This window comes from Aulostomus chinensis, chromosome 12 (assembly GCF_037954235.1).
Source record: "Aulostomus chinensis isolate RoL2024-O1b breed Wild chromosome 12, RoL_Achi_v1.0, whole genome shotgun sequence".
Taxonomy (NCBI): Eukaryota; Metazoa; Chordata; class Actinopteri; order Syngnathiformes; family Aulostomidae; genus Aulostomus; species Aulostomus chinensis.
In genome coordinates this window covers 21,534,195-21,557,559 of record NC_141331.1, presented here as the reverse complement: position 1 = coordinate 21,557,559, position 23,365 = coordinate 21,534,195, and the positions used below count along the sequence as shown (strand labels likewise).

Below are 23,365 nucleotides of genomic sequence, written 5' to 3'. Positions count from 1 at the left end.
AGGGGCTCCAAGTTAAGACTTTGCACATCACTGGACATTTACCTCTCAGCTGAGCCAACACCACAATGCAGTATACAAAAAAAAAAAGGATTACATGCTCTCTTAGGGGTATTTCTTCTTAAATTGCACATACATTGTGATGTGCTGTAGATGAATAGTCTTGCAATACAATGATTATCTCAGAATTGCTGTATCTGGAAAATACAGACTGAATTTTTCGTATCATGATTTACTTCCTACCCCTAGTTTGGATTAGGCTACTCTATTGATGATATATATTCGTGATGGAGTGGTTGTGTTCTTTCACTCAATCTACTCCAGAATCTCCTCTATACCTGGACCTTACTAGAACCAAACAGAACAGGATGCTCTATCTCAGAGGAAATAAAAAAGAAGTCAAGAAATTTAATTGAATTAGCTCTTGCTGTTTCCACAAAGTGGTTGAAGTGTGAGAATGTGTTCCTTTTTTGTGCTTTGTTATTTTTTCCTGCTCTGTCCCTGGTTCCTACTCCCTGTGTTGTGTATCTTATAGTTTTGGGAATCAGCTGTATTACATTTGGCATATTTGAACTTTCGAAAATAGAATATGCTATGATAAACAGATAAATACAATGGAGAACTTTTGCCTGGTAATTACAGAAAGGAACAACAGCTTTTAATCACCTCTGCATTTATTAACCGCAAGCACTGGTAGCATCTCAAACTGTAGTTTACATGGTGTCATTACCTTTTCCATTCAATACAATAAAACCTGAGAAGTCATAAAAAGTGCCTTCCTGCCTTCCAGTCACTTACTTCATTTGCCACTTTACTCATCTACAGCTTTCACTAGACACTCACACAATCTTGCATGAATACAAACTGGATAGCATTTCCAAATTGTGCAAGCTTATAGTATGTGTGTCTTTTTCTTCCCAGATGTAAGAAATAAATAAGTTCTGTTCTGAGGTTAGGGTGTATCAGGTGTTTCTCTCTTGATTGGTCTTGATTATGTAGTGAGTCCTGTTCAGAAGGAGCCATTATTGTCCTCAGTGCTGCTCTGGTGTGTTAGAGTTTAGAAAACTGTATGAGGTTCCTGTTGATTTCAGCTACATTTCGGCAACCTAGATAAAGATAAATAAATAATGTGTCTGTTGCATAAAGTTGAAGATCCAAATAAATGTCTAGTCATCTCTGACTTACCTGATAAGGCCATGGACAGACGGAACTCATCATTCAAGATTTGCAGTACTTCCCTTACTCCGTCCTCACCCTGAAAGATCATAAGTGAATTTGTCTCATACATAAACTACAACCCATACATGACTGTATTTTTAGCCAAAGCCCAAAGTTAATTTCAATGATAAAGTACATACTCTCATGACTCCATAGTTGTATATTTATGGATTTAAAAGTAAAAGTAAAAGTAATCCAAAGATGGTGAGACCTCGACTGGAAGTGAGTGCAGCTTTATAAACCATGAACTTCCCTTTATTAGGTCTATATCTGGTGTAGTTTTTCATGGTGTGCATATTAAATATCTAGAAAAGATATTAGCAATGCTGTAATCATATTTTTAAATATCTGCCTGTACAGGTCAGAGAGGTAAAATTATTCCCACTGCAAACTGCTCCTTTTATCATTAAAGTAATAGCCCATCACACATACAGCTACTTAATGTACAACACTTCAAGGACAGGTGACTGATAAAAAGTCATGCTTGTTGAAATAGTGTACCAGCTTTAGGGTGTTTATGTGGGGAATAGAAGTTACAACATGACTCAGGTATGTGTGATATTTGCTATAATGGTCATTACTCACAACTAAAAGCAGTAAGTGTGCCTTTTATGGATAGTGTTGTGTTGAGAAAAAGGAGGGTAGTTTTTAAACCATGGCAATGTGGGACCTCTTCTGACTTGGTGGCAGCATGCTTATGTGATGTTTGTATAGGTCATTGCTGGCTCTCTTTTTCTACATAGCATAAGACTAACAGACACTGCCAATTGTGTGTGCCTGCATGTGTGCATGCGTGTGTGTGTGTGTGTGTGTGTGTGTGTGTGTGTGTGTGTGTGTGTGTGTGTGTGTGTGTGTGTGTGCATGTGTAGGGTGGCAAACCCTGACTTTAGACATGAAACCCAGGGATTTGCACAAATCATGCTAACAACTTTTATGCAAAACGTAGCCAGTGAAATAAAGTAACTGTTGAATATAGGTTAAACAACAAGCTGAAATAGACATATCACTGTCAATACTTACACCTTTATGAAAAGAAACACCTGAAAAATCCAGCATGCAGACAGAGCAAGCCGTATACATATAATCAACTCGAGGTAACTGACAGCTAACAATAGCAAAAAAGGTCAAAAATGTCAGTTTACAAACTCTGGAGGGCATCATCCAGTAAAACCCACAACTTCTTTATCCAGGCATATGTTCAGTAATCCACAAAGCTAAAACCAAATGCACAGAAAAACCTAAAACACTTCCTTTTGGCAATTGTTCACAGCAGAGTCGAGATGAAGACCTGGTGTATTCAGCCAAACAAAAATGCTTACATTTGTCTGTGCTCATTCGTGGTAATCATCATAGACTGAAATCAAGGTATTGATACTGGATGATTAGTTTGAGGGTTGTGAATAGATATTTTTGGTGAGATTTGTGTTGTTTGTTCTTAGTGGTAATAGTGCCAGCAGTGCCTTCATGGTGTCTCAAAAAGTGAGGACCTACCAAAGCGTCCTTACTTTTGACTCTATGATGATTTGAATCTCAAACTAAAATAGACAGCTCACACACACACACACACACACACACACACACACACACACACACACACACACACACACACACACACACACACACACAAACACACACGTGTTGAGTTTGCGATTGTACCTTGTATGCAAGGCCCCAAACCGCTGGACGGCCAATGAAAACACACTTGGCTCCCAAGGCCAGTGCTTTCAATACATCACTCCCTGTCCTGATTCCTCCGTCCAGGTACACCTCGATCCTGCCCTGCACCGTGTCCACAATCTCTGACAGTGCATCAATCTGTTAGCAACAGAGGTGAAGATAATAAAGTTTGATAAGATTTGAAGTTGAGAAACCAACCAGCCTTGTACATTGCACTTCAACCCAGCTTTAAAAACAACATTTTGCACCTCAAGAGAGGGACACCAAAACAACAAACAACCTCTTTGCCTCAACCTTTACATAGTAATACACTGATACACACTTGTTTGTGAGATGGAAACAGGCAAAGCAAGGGGAACATATTATCATAATATTAGCCTGATGAAAAAAGGATGAATATGAGTATGACGGAAAATAATGTCTTTTTGGTGCACACACACATGTTTGCATTGCTGAAACTAGACTGAGATCTTGTCAGTCTGGCAACTCAAACCTTTGGTTCAAAAACAAATAACGAAATACACACACACACACACACACATATCCTTGTGCTTATATCTTTGTGAGGACTTTCATTGACGTAATACATTCCCTAGCCCCTCCCCCTAACCCTAACCATCTCAACTGACTGTCTGACCCTAACCTTGACCCTAAAACCAAATCTTGACCATCAAATAGCCCTTTGAAGATGTGACAACTGGCTAAAATGTCCTCACTTTCCAAAAATGTCCTCACTCTGTTTGTTAAATACGTATTCTAGACCTCAATATGTAGCAAGCACAAGAACACACAGACACACACACACACACACACACACACACACACACACAAACTTGCTCTCTAACAGTGACATCATTGGGCATAGTTGCTTAGGCCATCTCAGGGAAACATTTGTGTAACTGTTGTGTGAGCAAGATGTGGTGTGCCACAATGCTGTCTCTTACTCAGCAGTTTGTTGTTAAACAGAACATTCTACAAGGTGGGGAAAGCAGAAACATCTTGAACACAACGTCTTGAATTTTCTTGATACTACTGGGTACCGGCACTGGGTTTATTTTTTCCTGGCAACGAAACCACTGATTGCCAGTCCCTGTCGTCCCAAAATCAGTTTATTCAAAATGATTATACATATACATATATGTGTGTGTGTGTGTGTGTGTGTATATATGCAAAATATGTCAACTGACTGAGCCATACAATATCATAAAAAAATCTTATATGATCTGAACTGCTTCAAAAAAAATTTCCGATTATTATAGCTTGATGGAAAACATTAGAAAATTAACAAATCCCAATTTGACTCCCTTCATGTAAACCTCTCTCTGGCACAACAAGGATTTTCGCATCTCCACCATTTATTCCAAGACAACTCTTTCATCTCGGTGACCTGATCTGTAAAGGATCAGAGGAGGAAACCTTTTGACTTCCTACAGGTTAAACCATCAACTAAAATTAAAGGCATATAATAGATAATCTGCTCTAACCACCTCAATTGGATGAACAGATCAGAAGAAATATCCTACATCCAGCAATATTCTCTCAAAACGTCTCCATACACATCTCTAAACTATTCTACATTTTGACAAAGTTCAATTACAAGCTCACTACAATCCTAACCCAATTATTGATATTGGCATTAATACTGTTACTATTGGTATTAATATTCTTATTATTAATCTTAATGTTACTCCGATGTTTCATTATAATTTAATATTCTAATCATAATAACAATACCATTACTTTTACACCTATAAATAATATGATGAGGACGAGGGTTATTGTACACAATGAAAAAAAAAACATCCCCTTATGAATTTGTTTGATTTGACTCTTTTCGTTTTTTGTTTACATCTTGATATTTTTACATTTTTCCTTACATTTTGCTTTTTTTTTCTCAAAGTGCAGAGTGTCATGACACACACACACACAAAAAAATCTTCCTCCTCTTATTCATTTTCTCCTCCCTGGCCCAAATACACATTTGTCTTAATGAACAAAAATACCCTGTACCTATGCCAACTTAAAGTGATACTTCACTTTCAGGACCAAGGGAGTTCAGATCAGTGTTAGGGTAGAATTTATGTAATCGATTTCAAACTATTATTTTTCTTTTATTTGAACTGATTGTATTTTATTCTGTTGTTTTGCTGTTGTCTGTTTGTTTCATCATTACTATTCTTAATTTCTAACCCTGTAGCAGAACTTGTTTTATTCACATTTAACTTTGTGGTAATTATGTGTATCAAAGTAAATTAACCATCACAAATACAACTCTGATCTCCCAAGATTTTCACGTCACATTAATTCAATAGTTCATAATTCATGCGCTACACAAGTTTCTATTGACTTTCTTTTTAAAGTGTTAATAACTGAACATGTATGATTCCAATCCATTTCTAGTAGTTTATAAATAATTACTTTTGGAGTATGACCTATGACGATGTGTGAGCATGTTGAGGGTCTTGTTTGCGTGTGTGTCTTAACACAAGATAAAAATTATATAAATATATATATTTATACTGTATATGCAGGTAAATGAGACAAAAATAAAACACCACAATCAAATTAACAGACAAAATTAGAAAAAACAGATAAACAGAAAGGTAGAGAATCATCATAGAATTGAGAAGGGGGAGGGAAGGTGCAAGACAGAAAACACATGGACGTTCTGAACTGCTGGAATCACTGTTTCATGAATCTTCTAGATAACCAGTCGTTCCAGAAAAATGCAGAGATTTTTTTGATTGTTGCGGGCAAAAATCCTTGATCATGCAGCACGTTTTCTTAAAAAATGAGATGGAACATGTGACATTTTTATGCAATGAATTTGCAAAGATTGTGGAAACTTGCAAAAATTGAGGGAACTTGCAAAAACTGCAGTTTGATGAATAAGAAAAAAAAAGGGTTTGAGCACTTGGTTCTCACTAGGCTACTACCTTAATGTAGCCTTAATAAAGAGTCATTTCTAATGACTTCCTATGATAAGCAAGCATACAACATCACAGAATAATTAAGTCCTCATCTTGTTTTATTTCAGACCTAAAAAAACACATCGCTCAAACTTACAAAATGTTGATGAGTCAAACAAGTTCCATGCTTCTTTTTGTCAGAAAATGAGGCTGATTTGCGGACTTTGTTGGGTCTTCTTTGCGCGGTTTGCAGCTTTCCAATGACATCAATTCACAACGTTCAAGAAACAGAAGGAAAATGGCTGCTCTTGTGTGGAGTAAATGCAACATTTTTCAACTTTTATGCAAAGATATGTGGGACTTTCTTGGAAAGAAAATGCAGGAATTATTATATCATGCAAGCTTGCATTTTTTCTGCATTTTGCATGGAAGTCTACGATTAATGCGGTGGAAGTGTGGCATCTTAGAAAAGATGAGGCCCCCGCATAGATGTATGGACTTCAGCTGATTATGTGTTGAATTATGCAATCACATAATCATGTTTTTCTGAAGAGACTGGATAATGGTCTTTGCTGCCTTTTTGCTGCTTTGAAACTCCCTTCACCTTCTCCTGCATGTGAGCCAATTCCTTTAATATTTTTTGGTTTAATTCCTACATTTGGTTCATTTCTTTTCACACCTCAAATGAGTTGTACCATTATCAACTTGGAAGTGGATCAAATCCCGCCTTCCTCAAGGTAAGAATGGTTGTTTGAGATGGAAACAAATAACTTCTCAAAATATTGCACACAACACCACTACCACCACTACCATCACCATCAATCCCTGCCATGAACATGACATTTTTAAAAGATAACAGCATAAAATGAGATGATGATTACCGAGGCTGGGCCTCCATCCAGCTGTCTCCCACCATGGTTTGACACAATGATGCCCTGGACACCATGCTCTACAGCCAGCTCAGCGTCCTCCTTGGTCAGGATGCCTTTGATGATAATTGGCAGACGAGTGATGGACTGCAGCCAGTACACATCCTTCCAGCTGATGGATGGGTCCAAGGTGTTTGCTGGTATCCCATATTCCTCTGGACCAGCGGTCTCCTGTTAACAATGCATGAGGTTTCTGAACAACTGTTTTACTTTGTTTGCTTGATATTTAAAAAGTACTATGCTGGCCTAAACAAGCAACCATATTTTGAATTTAAACCCATATTTTAGAGGCAGGACTGAATTTGATTAAACATGATATGTCTGCTTATTTAAACGGGTGTCAAGGGTATGCTATAATATGAAAAGGAACTAAAGGGCCCTGCATTTTCATTGTATTAAACAACAAAGAATAATTTTATGTTGAATGTAACAGCACAAATAAAAGACCGTTGTCTTCTCTTGCATTACCTTGTGTCCCTTTGTTCTTTTTTTCACCATCATATTGTCTCATTGTATCTGCTAAGTCTTGCCATTTTATTTGATAAAGCATACCTGGAAGACTCCATCAAAGTTCTTGACCTTCAGGTGAGGCGGCAACTTGAACTGGTTCCGAATATCATTGCGGCGCTTTCCAGTATAAGGAACATCAACAGTGAGGACCAGGGCCTTGAAGCCAAGAGCCTCTACTCGATGCACAATCTGTTCGGATAGTTTCCTGTCCCGGTATACATAAAGCTGGAACCAGCGGTAGCCATTTGGAGCTGCTGCCACAATCTCCTCCACTGAGCAGGTTGAGTAGGTGCTGGTGATGTAGCAGGTATTTAATGCCTCTGTGGCTGTGCAGTAGAAATTAAGAAATGTGGTCAAAAACAGTTGGTTGAAAATTTTACCATGGTTGTATATCTCAACACATCAAATTGAAAATTGGTGCCTTCTGACAAATAGGTGTCTTGACCAAAATTGTCTGCTTAGTAATCTACAAAACTTGAGCAATATTTGTTTGAGCTACTAACCAATAATGCTTTTAGCTTGCAGCTAAAACTTTTCTACTCTGCCTTCCCTCCAGACTTAATGAGAAGTGGACCTGAATTCCACTATTCACTACCTGCACAAGATGTGCTAATAATAACTGACTAATTACTCAAAACACAGACCTGCATGGAACATAATAATTTGTTTCTTTGCACCTGGTGTGTGTATGTCTAATAATAACCCAACCAGTTATTAATTGTGTCTATTTGTAGTTGAGCAGGTAGTCCATAATAGTTTTTTACACATCTTTATTGCTGTCATTGGCAATATTGACTCTATTAGAGCTGTGAGAATAAACCAAAATAGTTAAGATGTCAAACTGCTGCTCAAAGAACTTAAACTCACAGCTAAATATAAATAAAAATTCCAGGAGAGCTCCACGAACAAGCTTACAGTCACCTCTGATAAAAGAGTTTTTCATGTCACTTCATAGCTGAGGGTAATTTAAATCCAATCATAACCCTTTTGGCTGATTTGTCTGTGCAGACAAAAGCTTGAGAGAGCTTCCAGTGTTATGCTCCCATCTAATGGTGGAAATATATCCTGGAGGAAAATACTGAAAATGTAAACAAACAAAAAAAAGCTGTAAGACATCTTTTGAGCTGTAAAAGGGTGTCATAAATTATCTGAATAAACCATAAAGCAGCCTTTACATTTAAACAAAAAGGTCAACAATTCTTTACCAAATGACGGAAATGAAGAGAAATCCATTCTCTTTTAAATATACCACATATGTTATTTTGTCTCTATCAACCAGTATTTTAGTATCTACTAAAATGTGTTGCCATCAATCACACACACACACACACACACACACACACACACACACACACACACACACACACACACACACACAGCCTCACCACGAGCTGTGGCCACCTCTCCTTCATGCCAGGCCAAGCAATGAAAGGCAGTGGGTGCGATGCCAACTGGAAAGCTGATTTCTGTTCCCTGTACTGTGGTCCGAGTGTCACTGATTGACACATCCCGGAGGATACGAGGTCTCAGGCGAATTCTGAAAAGTGCATATTTATATGAGTGTTCGAGTGTGCTCTGAAGTTCACCTGGCCAACTGACTGAAGTGTTACTTCAACAAAAAGTGTATTTTGCCTTCAAGCACCAACAGATAAGTGGCTTAAGCTCAAAAAGATGTGTTATTTCTTCTGCATTACTTCTTTGTGATTCTGGTAAGCAGAGAAAGCCAGCCATGTATATTAAGCTTGAGCAACAAAATGGCAAAACTGTCACTTTTTACAACTTTATACATAGTTATTTTACACCTATTAGTGAGAGGCAGAATGTGTGTGTGTAAAAGAAAAATTGTAAAACAATTTAAACATCTGTCACCAGTGACATGTACCCAAAATCCTGTCTAGGTTCAGCCATTTACGGATGGACTTAACTCTATTTAAGAGGCAAGCATCTGCAACTGGTTAGGTTAGCACTGGTTAGCATAGATGTTGAACAGGGCAAAAAAATTTAACCACTGATTAAATATGAAAACCATAAGGTAACAAAATCCAACTACTAATAGCTTTGGAGAATAAATCTTAATAAACATGTTCGTTTAACACAAGTAAAATCTTTCCTTGAGTCTCTGTTGTACTGTAATGATGTACTTTATCAGTATATAGATCTGTATAGCGGTGAACAGTCATGTTTAGTATAGAACAGTAAGGTTTATTTTTCCATGGTACCTTTTGTATGCCAGTAGATTGTCGTCTCTGGTGCAGCACTCATCTGCTCCAGCTGCGTAATAATCCCATGTGGCCTTTGAGAGATGCTCCTTTGCATACTCCTCAAAGTCTGTCAGGCATACCATAGCCATCTCTGCACAACGACCTCCCTCTCTGTGACAACAATGAATAAAAAATAATGACACATTAATGAAAAGCCTTCCTGCTGATACAGGTAGAACAATATATTCCCAGGTTTCAAAATACCAACATATCAACAGTTAATATACTATACTTAGGGTCTAAATTATATGAATTAGGGCTGACATAATATTAAGTACACTACACCAGTATAACCCACTGCAGTTTGTGACCATTAAAATGAATCACTGTCAAACTGATTTGATGAAAACTGAACATTATGATCCTCATAAATTTCTGGTTTTGCTTCTTTGCATGTGAGAAAAATAGCTGGGGGCAACAACAGAAAGCTTTAGTTTAAGACTGAAAAAGTAATGCAAGAATTTACAGCTTCCAAACATACCACTAATAATAGATTTTTCCCAAACAAAACACCAACTTTCACATGGCACAACCTCAATGAAGTTGCACCATCACCACTTAAACTGAATAATCCTGTCATAAGACCAAATAAAATGTAAAACACAATGTCAACAACTCACCGGTCGAGCTCCCACACTTTGACATCTGAGCACTAAAACAACTTTTACTCTTTATTTTTTTAAATCAACAACTTTTACTCTATTTTTTAAACAGGAATAAAACCTTGTGTCTACAGATTAGTTTTTTTGCGTGTGAGTCTGAATCAAACATTCATAGACCTACTATGAAAGGCAGTGACGGTGTTTGTGACCTCAGGACGACCTCTGCTCTTATTGTGTTACACAGCTGGAAATTTGCTGATGGTGAATCCAATAGTGAGGACAAGAGGTGTCCAACACAGTGCTCTACAGTCCCAGTACATATCCTATATACACATCCATCTATACACCCCCTACTGTTGTTTCCATGTTAAAACTTTGCAGAAATTTAAAAATGACAGCCTTTAGAAAACAAGACAAAACCTCTAGATGTGGAAGAATCAGGTATTCTAAATATGATTCTTGATTTTTTTTTTTACATAAAAAGTATATACATTTATTTTTTTCGTATTCAGGAATTATAAATGGTGCAACTGTAAAAATGCTCAGTATAAAATAAATGTCATAAATACATTTTCTCTAACACTACAAGTGTCCTCTAATGTAATTTAGGTAGAAGATGAAAAGTTCTGACAAAGAAATTTAAATCAGTACAAAACACTTATTCTACTACATATAACATTGTCAAACTCATTACAGAGAGCAAAATAATAGTCAAAACAAACATAATAGTGTCTTCGCCCCGGAGTACCTCCGGGCTCAGGCCCTAATTAATGCAGCAGAACTACATGTAGGCTGTTGGAGTAGATTCATGATGCCTACACCCAAAATGACATCAGTCAGTGTGATGTTTCATATATACAAGATTTGTCTCTTTATGCAGGACAGAAAAATGGCATTCAAGACATAATAAAATCAATTTACAAACACATTGAAAAATCATGGTATTTGGATATTTTATGCTCACTTAAACTTTACTAAATTTCCTTTTTCAGTTTAATTAAAAAAGACATGGATTAAATGTACAGTTATCATTCCAATCACATTGTTGTTGGTTTTTTAAATTAAATAATTATCTAAAATATATAAAAATAGTTATGAATTAGAAATTTACAGAACAAATGTGTAAATTAAATTATCTAATAAATTGGCAGTTTACGAAACTGTATATATAATATGGCTGGGTATTGTAATTATATTTAATATTCAATACCAAATTCCTTTTCTAAGTCTAAAAGATTTTAGAAAAAAGTTCAAAAATTTGAAACATGAATCTCAAATGATCCATAATTTTTTTTAACAAAAGTCAGCTTTAGTCATTAATGGATTTATCAATGGTAATCATACAATGTATTATTATTTCTTATTTATTTATTGAAATGTATTTACATCCTGGTGGTGGAAAACTTCACAAAAACGGTCTAAACAGTTTACTCACCGGTTACAAATGCTCATTCTCTCTTGCCAGAACTTCCTTTCTCCTCACAGAGTCATTACCTGTTAACAAACCAGACCACTTGACCAAACAGAAAAAAACAAAACAAAAACAAAAACAAAACATTGCAAACACTGCTACTACTACTATGACTGCCACTGTACTGATGCTGATTCAACTGCAGCAATGGTAACTCAAAATTTATCACAAGTATACAGACATCTCCTGTGTGTTAACAATAGTGATATACAAATAAATACATAGTTTAAAAGGAAAAGGAAAATACACACATCACATCATTCACATATTGGTGCCACTGCTATTACACTGTCAAAATAAACTACTTAAAAAACAGTTTTAACATGTATTTTAAATAATTTTTCTGTCTTACCCACAACAGGCACAAATGTTTGATTTTCATGTTGCATGTGTCTTCTCCCATGACAACTTGAACAAAAAAAAATTAACAGAAATGATGGCATAATGTATAAAAAAAAGATGAAAACTAAATTATTAACAATAAATTATAGATACAAATTTACTATTTTTTTTAAATTGAAATGCCATACAGAGGGCTAAAATATCCTATTGGAATAAGGGATAGATTTGTGCATATGAATATTTCAAGAATGACACCCATTGTAAACAATTCAGCTATATTTTATGTTTTTGTACACTTCTGTACATTGTATAGTAGTTCCAAGTTCATTTCATGCCATAACTCAAGCAATAATGTCATCAACTGGTATTTGTACAAATCAACTGAATTATCATTAGAAAAAAGGTAGTTAAGAAATGTTTGGATAAATGTCAAAAATAACAAACTTACAATGATAAAGATTATGTTTAAATAATCAATATAGTATAATGAATAATTAGCTCACAAAAATCAGCAAATGTTTCATACATATTGTTCTTCTCTTTTCAGTTGTGTTGGATTGTGCTTTCTTTTTTTCTTTTTTTTTACTGTGGCATTTTTAGTAATTGAAGGGGTCAGAACCGGTTAGTTGATAGTCCTTCATTATCGTAGGATGACACAAACTTTTTGTATGATTTCAATGAATTAATTTGATCTGTAAAAGTTAAACTGGAAAAACTGAAAAGATTCAATTATCTAGGGATGGTTCCTTATCTTCAACCTTAAAGCAGGACAAATGAAATACTCAGTTGAGACAGTGATGAGTGTGGCTTGGACGATAGAAGATGTATAGATATGTTCCGATACTGTATATGCTGTAGTATACACATACCAAGTTGTCCATGAAAACCTAGAGTACAGAGTATGCTTTCATCTACAAACACATGAGGGCAGTACAATACTGAATGAAAGTTTAGTCTTACAGCTTCAATTGATGAATGTGTTTCAGTACAACATGTGCATAAATGATCTCTGATGTCACTCCTGCAACATGATGCTGCTTGTAAACCAGCTTCCTGTGGCCTTTGTAATGTTTAACTACGATATGTTTTAGTGATGTTAAATCCTCCATTTTCTTTTTTGTACTTTGTGTTTCCTCAGTATTTTTAGCAATTCTTGAAAAAAGTTACATGATTATGAAAACAACAACAACCTTGATGGTTTATTTTGTTTTTGGGAAGATTATTTTTACCAATATTTATTTAAAATAGCAGGCAAACTTTATGTTGCCTCTATCACGTTCCATGTAAAACCTCATAATTTATAAATAAGCTTTGGAAGAATATAAAGAACACCTCCAAGTATAAGCCACTTCAGTTCAACAGCATCACAAAATACAACCTCTGAAATGCAAACATGACCATTAAAATAAATCAGTACTGAAAAAACTGAGTAGCATAATCATTTACTGCAGAGCTACTGTATTATGTTGCATTCTTCTGGACATACCTAATAAGCTGACAAGTGAGAGTAAATTCTTCGACAGAGCCAGTTACTATTATTGAAAGCTCTTGTGTGTGTATGTGTGCGTGCGTGTGTGTGTGTGTGTGTGAATGTAAGCCTCTGTCCCGTTCAGGCTGTGAAAGGTGTCAGTCATTTAGATGAACTGAATGGCTACTGAGAGCACATTGTTCAGGTGATTTTCTAGAATACCTGGTGTTTGGTATTTATTGTGCAATGCTAAACAAGCAGCTTCTGTAATAGATAGTACGTAGTTTCATAACATATAGGCCTGCTGATATTGCTGTGCTCCAGACTGCTGCTCACCGCCAGCAGAGAATCACAGCCTGACATAAAAAACCTCCATATGTAGATAAAAAATAAAATTGAAATCCAGCAGTTTGTAAACAAGTTTTAGAGTTTCAGAGGAGAAATCAAACCTGTGTCTTACCTTACCCTGAGTTGTTGGGCCAGCCTACAGTACGTGCTGCTTCCGTTCTCATGTGACAGGGTCGTGTCAGAGGGCAGAACAGCCTCCACATCCTACCTCCCCCACCCCACCCCTCACAGTGTAATGCTCCGCCCATAGTGACTCAACACCATCTAAGCCTCTCAGTCAGCACTCTGGAACATGGCCTGTCTTTGTGCCAAAACCTCTCAGGTCTCTTTTCATGACACATTTTCTTTCTTGTCTTCCTCCTTCTCCTTTATTTTCCTTTCTTCCGCACACCCTTATTCCATTCTCCTCACAATTTCTGTGCACCTATCCTACAGTTGATCCTTTTTCCTTATTTTGTTATTTACCTTCTATTCAGTCTTTTGCTTTCACTTGATACAATGAAAGACATGCAAAATTGAAATTTAACATAACTATTATAGAAAATGAATCATTTGACCTCCTATGAGTATTTGAATGTGTTTGGCTAAGATTTTTTTAAAATCTTGAATTAGACAAATATACATGGAAGAAATTTTTTTTTTCTTCCAGTGTAGAATATCAGTCAGTATATGGAAATGAGAACAGAGGGAAGCTGCAGCATTTGGCAAACCTTTTGGCGCAATTTTCAAGTGCTGATAGAGCTACAGCTGGGCAGATTATTGCAATGTTCTACGACCTATTGCTTTTAAAGAGATTTAAAAAAAAATTGCATTTGATGGTTATGGTCAAAATGATAATCCAGAGGCTCTAATAGAGTTTACCTTTTCTGAACCTGGCACAAATGTGGAAATAATCTAAAATTCTTAGGCATTGTATTTTTTTTGTCTTTCCTATACTCTGTTAACTGTGTTTTGCCCCTCCCAGCACTGCTGTGCTTCTCTCCTTTAAAGCAATAGTTCACTCACAAAAGTGTATTTCATTACCCACAAAGAGGTGTATTGACCTCATCAAGATGACACTTTTGCCTCCTGCATCTCTTTTGTGACTCTAGAATGCAGACAGAGCCAGACACATATATTAGCTGGATGCCAAAGGCAACTGACAGCTAATAACACCTTCAACAACACAAAATCAGCAAAAATGCCTGAGTGTTCATTTATCAATTTGTTATCCTCTATATCTTTTTATCCGCCGTACACTCAGTAATCCGGAAACGATGTGATTTGAGCAAACACAAACTACAATACTTCGGGGCTATGAGTGCAATACCAAAAGTGTGAGAGTAAGTTTATTTGCATTCCAGAGTCACAAGAAATGAAGAGAGAAAATTTTTAATCAAAATGTAACACAGAGAGCCAGTAAGTCATGTATGGCACTGTATTCAACCATATAAAGAAGGGAATTTAGGAATTGCAACACATTTTTAAGATAACTGAATATGCAAAAACAACAACAACAACAATGACAAAAACAGATTGGGCCTTAAAACCACTGGCAAAGCACTGTAAAAAACATTCAGCTTGCTGGTGCTGAGACTACAAGGAATTGATCAGTCTGTTATGCTCATGTCTCCACCTGTAAGTGATGGATAGAGGACATGAGGTGAGAGAAAACATTATGAAAGTCACAGTGTCTCAGCATGAAACAAAATACCCTGAGAAATTGTTCTAGTGAGTGTTGTGGCGTTAAATTTGATTGTCTTGCTTTTATTTCATACATGCATGGAATTTACTTTTTGTAAAAAGGCATATATTTGGTAACAAAACACAACACCTTGATTTATGTCCGTCTTTCTTTGTGTGTGTGTCTGTTTTATTTCAGCTTTAACACAAAGGCTGGGAAGGTGGAGTGGTAGGCTAAATCTGATGTGTTGGACCTCCATGAGGAGGTGTGAATATTACCTGCACTGAGAGGAGGTGCAAATTGTGTTCATCCACAACTGGCCTTGATGCCAAATACCACGGTGAGATTTGGCTGCAGGGCCGCTGTATTGGAGGTACTGAAGGTTCAGCTGAGTGGAAAACCTCTTCCACATGCTGGCTGAGAGTCTGCCTCGAGGCTGCGGCCTGGCATGCCACACCACATGTGTGTTGAATTGTCAAGGTGTTATTGTGCCCTGGCAAGGCTCCAACCTCCCCCACCCCTGTCTCTCCCAGGTTTATTATCAGACTAAATACAGCCAAATCTCTGAACACACAAACTCATTCAGCCTTTCATTTTACTTTGTATGGCCCACATGTGCTGGCAGGCCATCGTTATACACAGGACAGAGAAAGACAAACAGATATTTAGTTATATATTTGGTGATGAAAAAAAACATCAAAGTACTGTTAAAATGGCATTATCTGCTGTGGTCCTGACTCAGCCAACTGTATGTTTCTGTTTTCCTATACAATACAGATCACAAATAATGATAAGACATCAAAATGTAAAAACAAGTAAAAGGTTGAATGGAAATACAAGGTAGTTAAAAGGATAAGAGACCTTTGTTCTTTAGCCCCTTATTCAAATTATTGATGCAATTTTTTTTTAAATGCTTGCATTTTGTCAACACAACTATAGATGTGTTGACTATCTCCAGCAAGCAGGTAATGTTATCTGAGCATATTGTTTGTCAAAACTATTTGGCTGAGGTTTAAGGTAGATTGAAGCTAATTTTCACCCAAATTAGGGGTGTATTATAGGTCATGGAAGAATCCAATACATTTTGGGGCAGATCTGTTTAATGCTGAAACAAAACAGATGTCATAAAACATACTCTTTTTTCAATTTTTGGATGAATTTACTTTTTGTGTGATGACTAACAGTGATAGCAATAATAATAATAATAATAATAATAATAATAATAATAATAACAATAATGTAACTGTCAAAAGATGTGAAGTAATTTCTGACATTTCTTAAATGTTGAGTGGTTTTTTTTTAATAGTTTTTTGAAAAAAAAGGGCCTTTAAAAATTGCCTTCAAAGGTCCATTGAATGGTAAACAGCAAAAGACCAGGGGCCGGATTCACAAAACCTTCTTAAGAAAAAAAAGCTTCTTAAGTGTCACTTTTTTCTTAAATTAAGTCTTAAGAAGGAAATAGAGAAAAAGTGATATTCTCAAAAAAGTTTCTTTAATATTTTCACAACTTTATTCATATCTTTCGTCTTAGGAAAATACTTAAGAAAAAATGGTATTCTTGAAATCAAGGTTTCTTAAGTTTTTTTTTTTTTTAATTTTCTCAAGTTTAAGACAACCCAGACCAGTATTAAATTGCTTCAGTGAAAAGGTAAGCCTCTAAGATCATATTTGTTCTTCACTCCTTGCCTGTTTCTCAGCATCCCTCCCACCACTGAGACCGCCTCAGCCACTTTGGCCTCCCCTTCATCTTGAATTCAGCAGTTACTCCCATATTATCAATTTTCCCAAGTAGTAGTTTTTTCCTTGAATTAATTTCTTTCAACATCACCTCCAGCTCCTGTTGTGAAAAGTTTTTAGACCGCTTTTTCTCCCTCTCCATTGGTAACTGATGAGGCTGACGTCAGCATTCATTGCGGTGCGTGCGATGCAGCATACACTTGTGACGTATTTTAAGAAATTCGTAAATAGGAAAAATAAAGAAATTTGTAAGTGGTGGTGCTGTTCCTAAGAAGATATTGAGGAATTGTTCTTAAGAACTCTCTTTAGAACTTCTTAATTTTAGATCTTAAGATCTTTCTTAAGATCTTAAGAACAGATTGGTGAATCCGGCAGCAGATCTGTACTGGTCCTACACTGAATGCAGTCAACTCTTTTTCTGTTTTCTTTTTTTTTGTTTTGTTTTGTTTTAGCACCCATTGTATGTCTTTGTTCAGAGCTCTTGTTGGTGTCTTGTGGGGTCTTCATATGTAGTGGGGTGAACAGTATTATGGTTGGTAACAATACAGCAATATTCATGCATTAACACAGTGAGTAAAGGAGACATGAGAATCATTAAACCACTACCACATTTACTGACAAAAATGTAGTTTTGACTGTGAATAAACATGATTATTCACCCAGAGTTTTGTGTAGTGAACTGCCTTATTGACAGAATATTACAGCAGTATTTAAAGGTCCAATGGATAACATTTTTACCTTCCAGTCAGTCGGTGTTAGACTCTTGCTGCATTAATCTATTCTACTGGTTGTAAGGTTTCAGCAACTAACTACATATGTTTGGAGTTGGATTAACAGTAATAAGACAGAAAATTGATGTGGTCTGTTTTGTGTAACATTTTGTGATAGTCACATACAAACAATAAAGACTTGAACCGTCAAACACTCAAGCTAGTAACTTGTGAAATTGCTTTTGTTTATCAGCAATCAGTAGCGTACCTTTCCAGCAGAAACCTGATGACCTCTTCTGAGCCCATTTTGGTCTTCAGGTTTAGATTAGATATGCCAGCTGCTGTGCTTTCCTTAATGGTATGATTCAGATTGGGCTAATACACAAACAAGAGGTAAGCCATGTTAAGAGGGACCTGGATACATGTAAGTGTGGATATATGCTTAAGGATGTGCACAATAACATACAAAGCAAGTTTGTATGTTCTACATAGTCAACAGCACAAGCAGTACAGTTCTCTGGCAATATGTACTGCCAGAGTCTCCGAGGAACTGTATAAACAGATAGGTTTAAAAATTACTGAACACCTCATTCCATCAAAGACAACATGAGGCAGTGGAGGATGTTTGTGTTGTTGTTTTTCCATACATTAAAATAGATCAACTGTGTATCCTGTTTCAATCTCCGCAGACATATTTTTAGAACACAACTGCAGCCCCACACGTTAAATCGTGAGCTGAACAGACATTTTTTATGTCTGTCTTTTTTCTGCTGAGACACAGAGTGTACACGCAGGTGTTTTAATGAATGTTTTTTCCCCTCCAGCATACTCCCATTGAAGCCATCAAATTGAAAGTGAAACTGAAGAGCACCAGCTGAAACTTTCTTTTTGTGCTCCTTTTGAAGGTATTAGCAGTGTTTTTTTTTCTCAGTCATGTCTATTATTTAAGCTGTTATCTGTATTTTAACTCAACAGTTGTGGCATCCTGCTGACATTCATGCTTCTCACTTTGTCAGAAAGCCCCTGAAATGTTTTAAGGCTAGCCTCCACTATGTCCTGTGAAAAGCATTTGGTCATCAGGCCAACCATAAACAGGAAGGCAATCATGAATTTTCAAAGGTCGTTTAGACATACAGCTGGAAATTAAAAGTAAGGGGTGGGGGTAGGAAGTTTCATGACAAATCAAACTTTTTTTGGACTCATTCACTCTGCTCCATATGGATTTCCTCCTTTGCTCCATTCAGCAGTTGGAAGTCATCTTTCACCTTAATGTAACTAACGACTGGTTTAGTGGTGCTTACAACCTAAATGGTCATTTGAGGACAGTATCCATGTGTCAGCAGAAGACATTGTGCAGAATTCCAAATCAAAGGCAAAAGAGAAAACACATCAGTGGTTCTAAAATTCATGTAGAGCCTGACTGATGGATGTCCAGAGCATTTGATGTCTGGGGGAGATCTGAGCATGACTCACAGTCCACAGTCACGCCATATCATACTCTCCTGATTTAATCCATACACACAGGCAGTGGCTGATTTGCACACATACAAACTGGTGCATGAAAGTTTTACAATGTGGGTCTCCCATTTTTTCCCTGAAATAACGAGGGAGGCGCACATCATTCCTTGTGCGAGCAATTTCTTTTTCCTGAAGCTTAAAGTTATGAAAATGTGACTGTGACTGATGATCCTGTAGTTTCCTATGGTTACTTTATGACATGAACTAGAAGAATTCCTCACTGATATTCTTTTTTGTCGTTTGATAAAGCCATAAAGATACTACTCCTCAAATAGTGTATTCTGTCTTTCAAGCACTCATACAGGGCTGGCACTAGAACCTTGGTGCCTTTGTTTGTGGCCAAAAACACTATGATTAATTCAATCAGACACTTTACCTTTACCTGCATTCCCTTTTTTCATATAAGAGACTTAAGACTTTATAGACACAACGCAAATTTATTTTCCACTGTACTGTATTCCATAGAAAATCAGAAGATACAGGCCAAAAAATACAGTGTAACATCCCACACAAAAAATATGTAGCAGACAGCACAGTCCACAAAATACAAAGACAGACAAAACTCAGGCCTGATGAAGGCTCTTGGTTCAGGGCAGCTATGGAAGCATGGATCATACTTCTCCCACAGTAAGTCCTTGTGCACCTCAATGCCCTGTACCTGTGCTCAGTAGGCAGCAGGCTAAGGTAGACATGCCAAGGGGTAACTGTTCTATTTTGTTCGTCTTTAAGGTTATCCATTGTTGTGTGTTAAGAGGTTACAGCATAAGCTTAAATTTGTCTCCTTAAAAATTATCTGCCTTGGCAAGTATAAAAATACTAAATAGTGACTGCTGTATTTACATTAATGCAAGTCCCATCATGTCATCTGCCTTGTATAGCACCATCTTGTCATTTGAATATCAGATGTGTGTTGTAGTTTCTGCAGTTTTGATCATTTAAAAAAAAACTGCAGCTATTGCTTGTGTGCTTCAGACAACTATTTCAAAATGTGCATGAAATGCAAAATACACTTCTGGGGTCAAGTATCAATTTAATGAACAGCAAAATTGAAAAAACATGAAAAGCAAAATTCACATCACAGATATTAAAAGCTTTTTAAATCTAACATTACACAAATTGATGTATTGCAAAGTTTAATCAAAAAACATACTCAGACATTTGTGGTAATTAAGTAAACGTTTCAGCTTCTCTCCTACATAGCGTATCTACATGCCATGCAGCTAGAACTTCCTCAATATGTGAGAAGAGCCTGATACTGAGTTTAGAAATTTGTGAAAAGAAAAGGCTAGCTTTTGTGTTGCAGCTGAACTCTGTATTCCCATCTTCTTGTCATCTCTTACTAATAGTGAAATATCATGTTTGCCATTAATCAGTAATCTCAATACAATCAAAAGGGTCTGAGAGAAAATGTATGCCTCTGCAAAACATCTCATGGTTGTGTACTACAGGTGGTTTTACTGAAGAGCTCCGCCACAAATACCTACAATCATTTTCTTAGTCAGCTTTCCTTTGCTTCAGATGAGCACATGTCCAAGCTTGAATAAGTTAATGGGTGCGTAATGGGGTTGGCTCAATTCATCAGCTGTTGTCATTGCAGTCAATGATTTTATGACACAAGTGATTGTTATATTTTTCATAGCTCTTTTTAATTGATGTGTGTATGAAAAACTCCATAGAACTGGCTTTTGTGTTATGGATGCCCACTTGCACAAACAGGTACAAAAACACGCTTGGTCCATTCGGCATTACATGTCGCTGAACCCAAATATGTTTCAGGTGTAAAACAATAAACTCTAAAAATTATGACGAAAACATACATGCCTCAAAGATAAAAAAATATCTTCATTATGAAAATATCTGCCCCCAAGACTGTAGCTGTCATAAAAGTATTCCCCATGAGGTCGAGATATGGTTTATACGACAGTCCAGCCATTTAATCAGCCGGCTGATTTAATTGGCCCATTATAGTCAGTAGGGCATAATCAGTAAAAAGGTAAAGTTGGGTGTTTGACGCTGATTTTACCACAAAATTTTCAGTAATAAAATGCCATTAATATGGTGTTTTTCTTAGAAATTATGTCCTTGTGTATACTGTAGAGGGCGCTCCAACTCTTTGCATGTCACGCTCCACAGCAACCCTACAGATGAGTGAGAGTGAAGTAGTGTTCGGTACTTAAAAGTCAACAGCTCATACTAAACTCCAACCGGGCAGTTTTTCCTCAGTGGTAAGTTTATAAGAACCGGTTTGTGAAATAAAAAAAAAACAAAACTTTATTTTTCCCATTTCCCATGACGTGCCTAGTTGTTTCTGTCATGCTTCACTGATATTATCTGTCAAGTGTGACATGATACGTTAGCAAGCTAAAGAAAGTTAGGATAACCTAGCTTAAATATTTGCTAACTTGCTAAATTATTAAACCGAGTCAGTCATGGCACCATGAATGATGTAACGGTCACATTACAGTACCTCAAAATAAATTAGGATAATGCTCCCTTGCTGTGCAAAAACTGTTGTGGGCTGCATTTATATTCAGCAGTGCATGGAATGTGTTTTTTTAACTTATGGCACTGAGGAAGAAAAGAGTGTCTGGTCGGGAGTTATAACTGCCATCCATCCATTTTCTAGTCCTTATCCTGTTAAGGGTCGTGGGGGGGCAGGAGCCTATCCCAGCAGCCTTTGAGCGTGAAGTGGGGTTCACCCTGGACAGGTCACCAGTCCATTGCAGAGCCAACATATATAGACAACCGTTCACACTCACAGAGATGCCTACCATCAATTTAGAGTATCCAATTAGCCTAGTCCACATTTGCATGTCTTTGGACTATGGGAGGAAGCCAGAGTACCTGGAGAGAAGCCACACAAGCACAGGGAGAACATGCAAACTTTGTACAGAAAGATCCCCTACCCGAGCTGGGGCTTGAACCCAGAGCCTTCTTGCTGTGAGGCGACAGTGCTGACTACTGCACCACCGTGCTGCCCTGACACTGAAACATGGCCAGGAAAATGTTTTCATGGAGCATTATGATATGATCTTTGGTCTCATTGATGTAAAATTTCATCACTCCATCATGTCATGCTCTTAAATTCAAGTCTTTAAAGTGAAAAAGTGTAGGTCTGAGGTATAAATATAAAAAGTTTGCTTTGAAGCACATGTTCTGCATTTTAATTTTGTTAAACCCAGAAAAGGGTCAGGATAATTTTATGTAATACAAATACCAACAAACTATTGTAACTTCAAATACAATAGAGAAGAAACAATCTTTATTCAATGTTAAATCAGTTTCTAATTTTAGCAATAAAACTTAATTATGATCAAGACAAAAACCAGACCTCAGAAATAATCAAACCTTAAGGCATAAATGCAACTTCTAATGTATTTAAGTCTACAATTGCTGTCCTTTGGACATTTGTTTTACATTTTCATACATATACTTCTGTGTTATGTTTATCTCCACAAACATGAATATTTTCAATTACAATTTGATGTAAAAGGAGCAGATAAGAGGACATCAAGTGAAAAAAACATTAAAAGTCAACTTAAGTGGTGAGAAACAAATGTATGGCGACAAAACCAAGACAAGCTCTGCACCTTAAATACCAGCTGATAATCAGATGCTGATTGCCAAAGGGATTGTCACGAATCAGATGATTGCCAAATTGCCTGACTGAAAAGGTATGACTATGATACACTTGATAATAACAATGAATTGAAATTCAATGAATGGGGTGGCACAGTAGTGCAGTGGTTAACACTGTTGCCTCACAGCAAGACAGGTATGGTTTGACCTCTGGCTCAGGCATACGATCTTTCTGTGTGGATAACCGGATAATTAGAAGAAAGTGGATGGACGGATGGATGAAATTCAATGAGCCTGAATCCCCAATTTATTTATTTTTTTATTTCATCAGTTAAGTACAGCACATGACACTCATAGGTGTACTCTGTCTGAAACTTAACTGCTCCATTCTTGACAATAAGTCCTGTTGTGAAATTACACAATGAT

At 36.7% G+C, this 23,365-nt stretch overlaps 1 protein-coding gene across 5 annotated transcripts; it reads right to left on the bottom strand.

Moving 5' to 3' along the window:
• Positions 1 to 209: 209 nt before the first annotated feature.
• Positions 210 to 13,910, bottom strand: hao2 (hydroxyacid oxidase 2 (long chain)). Of its 5 annotated transcripts, none has more exons than XM_086220786.1 (10): positions 13,850 to 13,894; positions 11,927 to 11,982; positions 11,539 to 11,597; positions 9,460 to 9,612; positions 8,626 to 8,777; positions 7,283 to 7,566; positions 6,683 to 6,901; positions 2,872 to 3,030; positions 1,183 to 1,252; positions 210 to 1,103 (listed from the first exon to the last, which is right to left on the bottom strand). In XM_086220786.1, the coding sequence occupies exons 3-10, from the start codon at positions 11,553 to 11,555 to the stop codon at positions 1,048 to 1,050; spliced, it is 1,110 nt and encodes a 369-aa protein (XP_086076912.1). In that variant the 5' UTR covers positions 11,556 to 11,597; positions 11,927 to 11,982; positions 13,850 to 13,894; the 3' UTR covers positions 210 to 1,047. The 5 variants fall into 5 exon arrangements, with proteins under 5 accessions (XP_086076912.1, XP_086076913.1, XP_086076914.1 ...); XM_086220787.1 differs by having other exon boundaries at positions 13,845 to 13,866; XM_086220788.1 differs by lacking the exon at positions 11,927 to 11,982 and having other exon boundaries at positions 13,845 to 13,910.
• Positions 13,911 to 23,365: the final 9,455 nt, after the last annotated feature.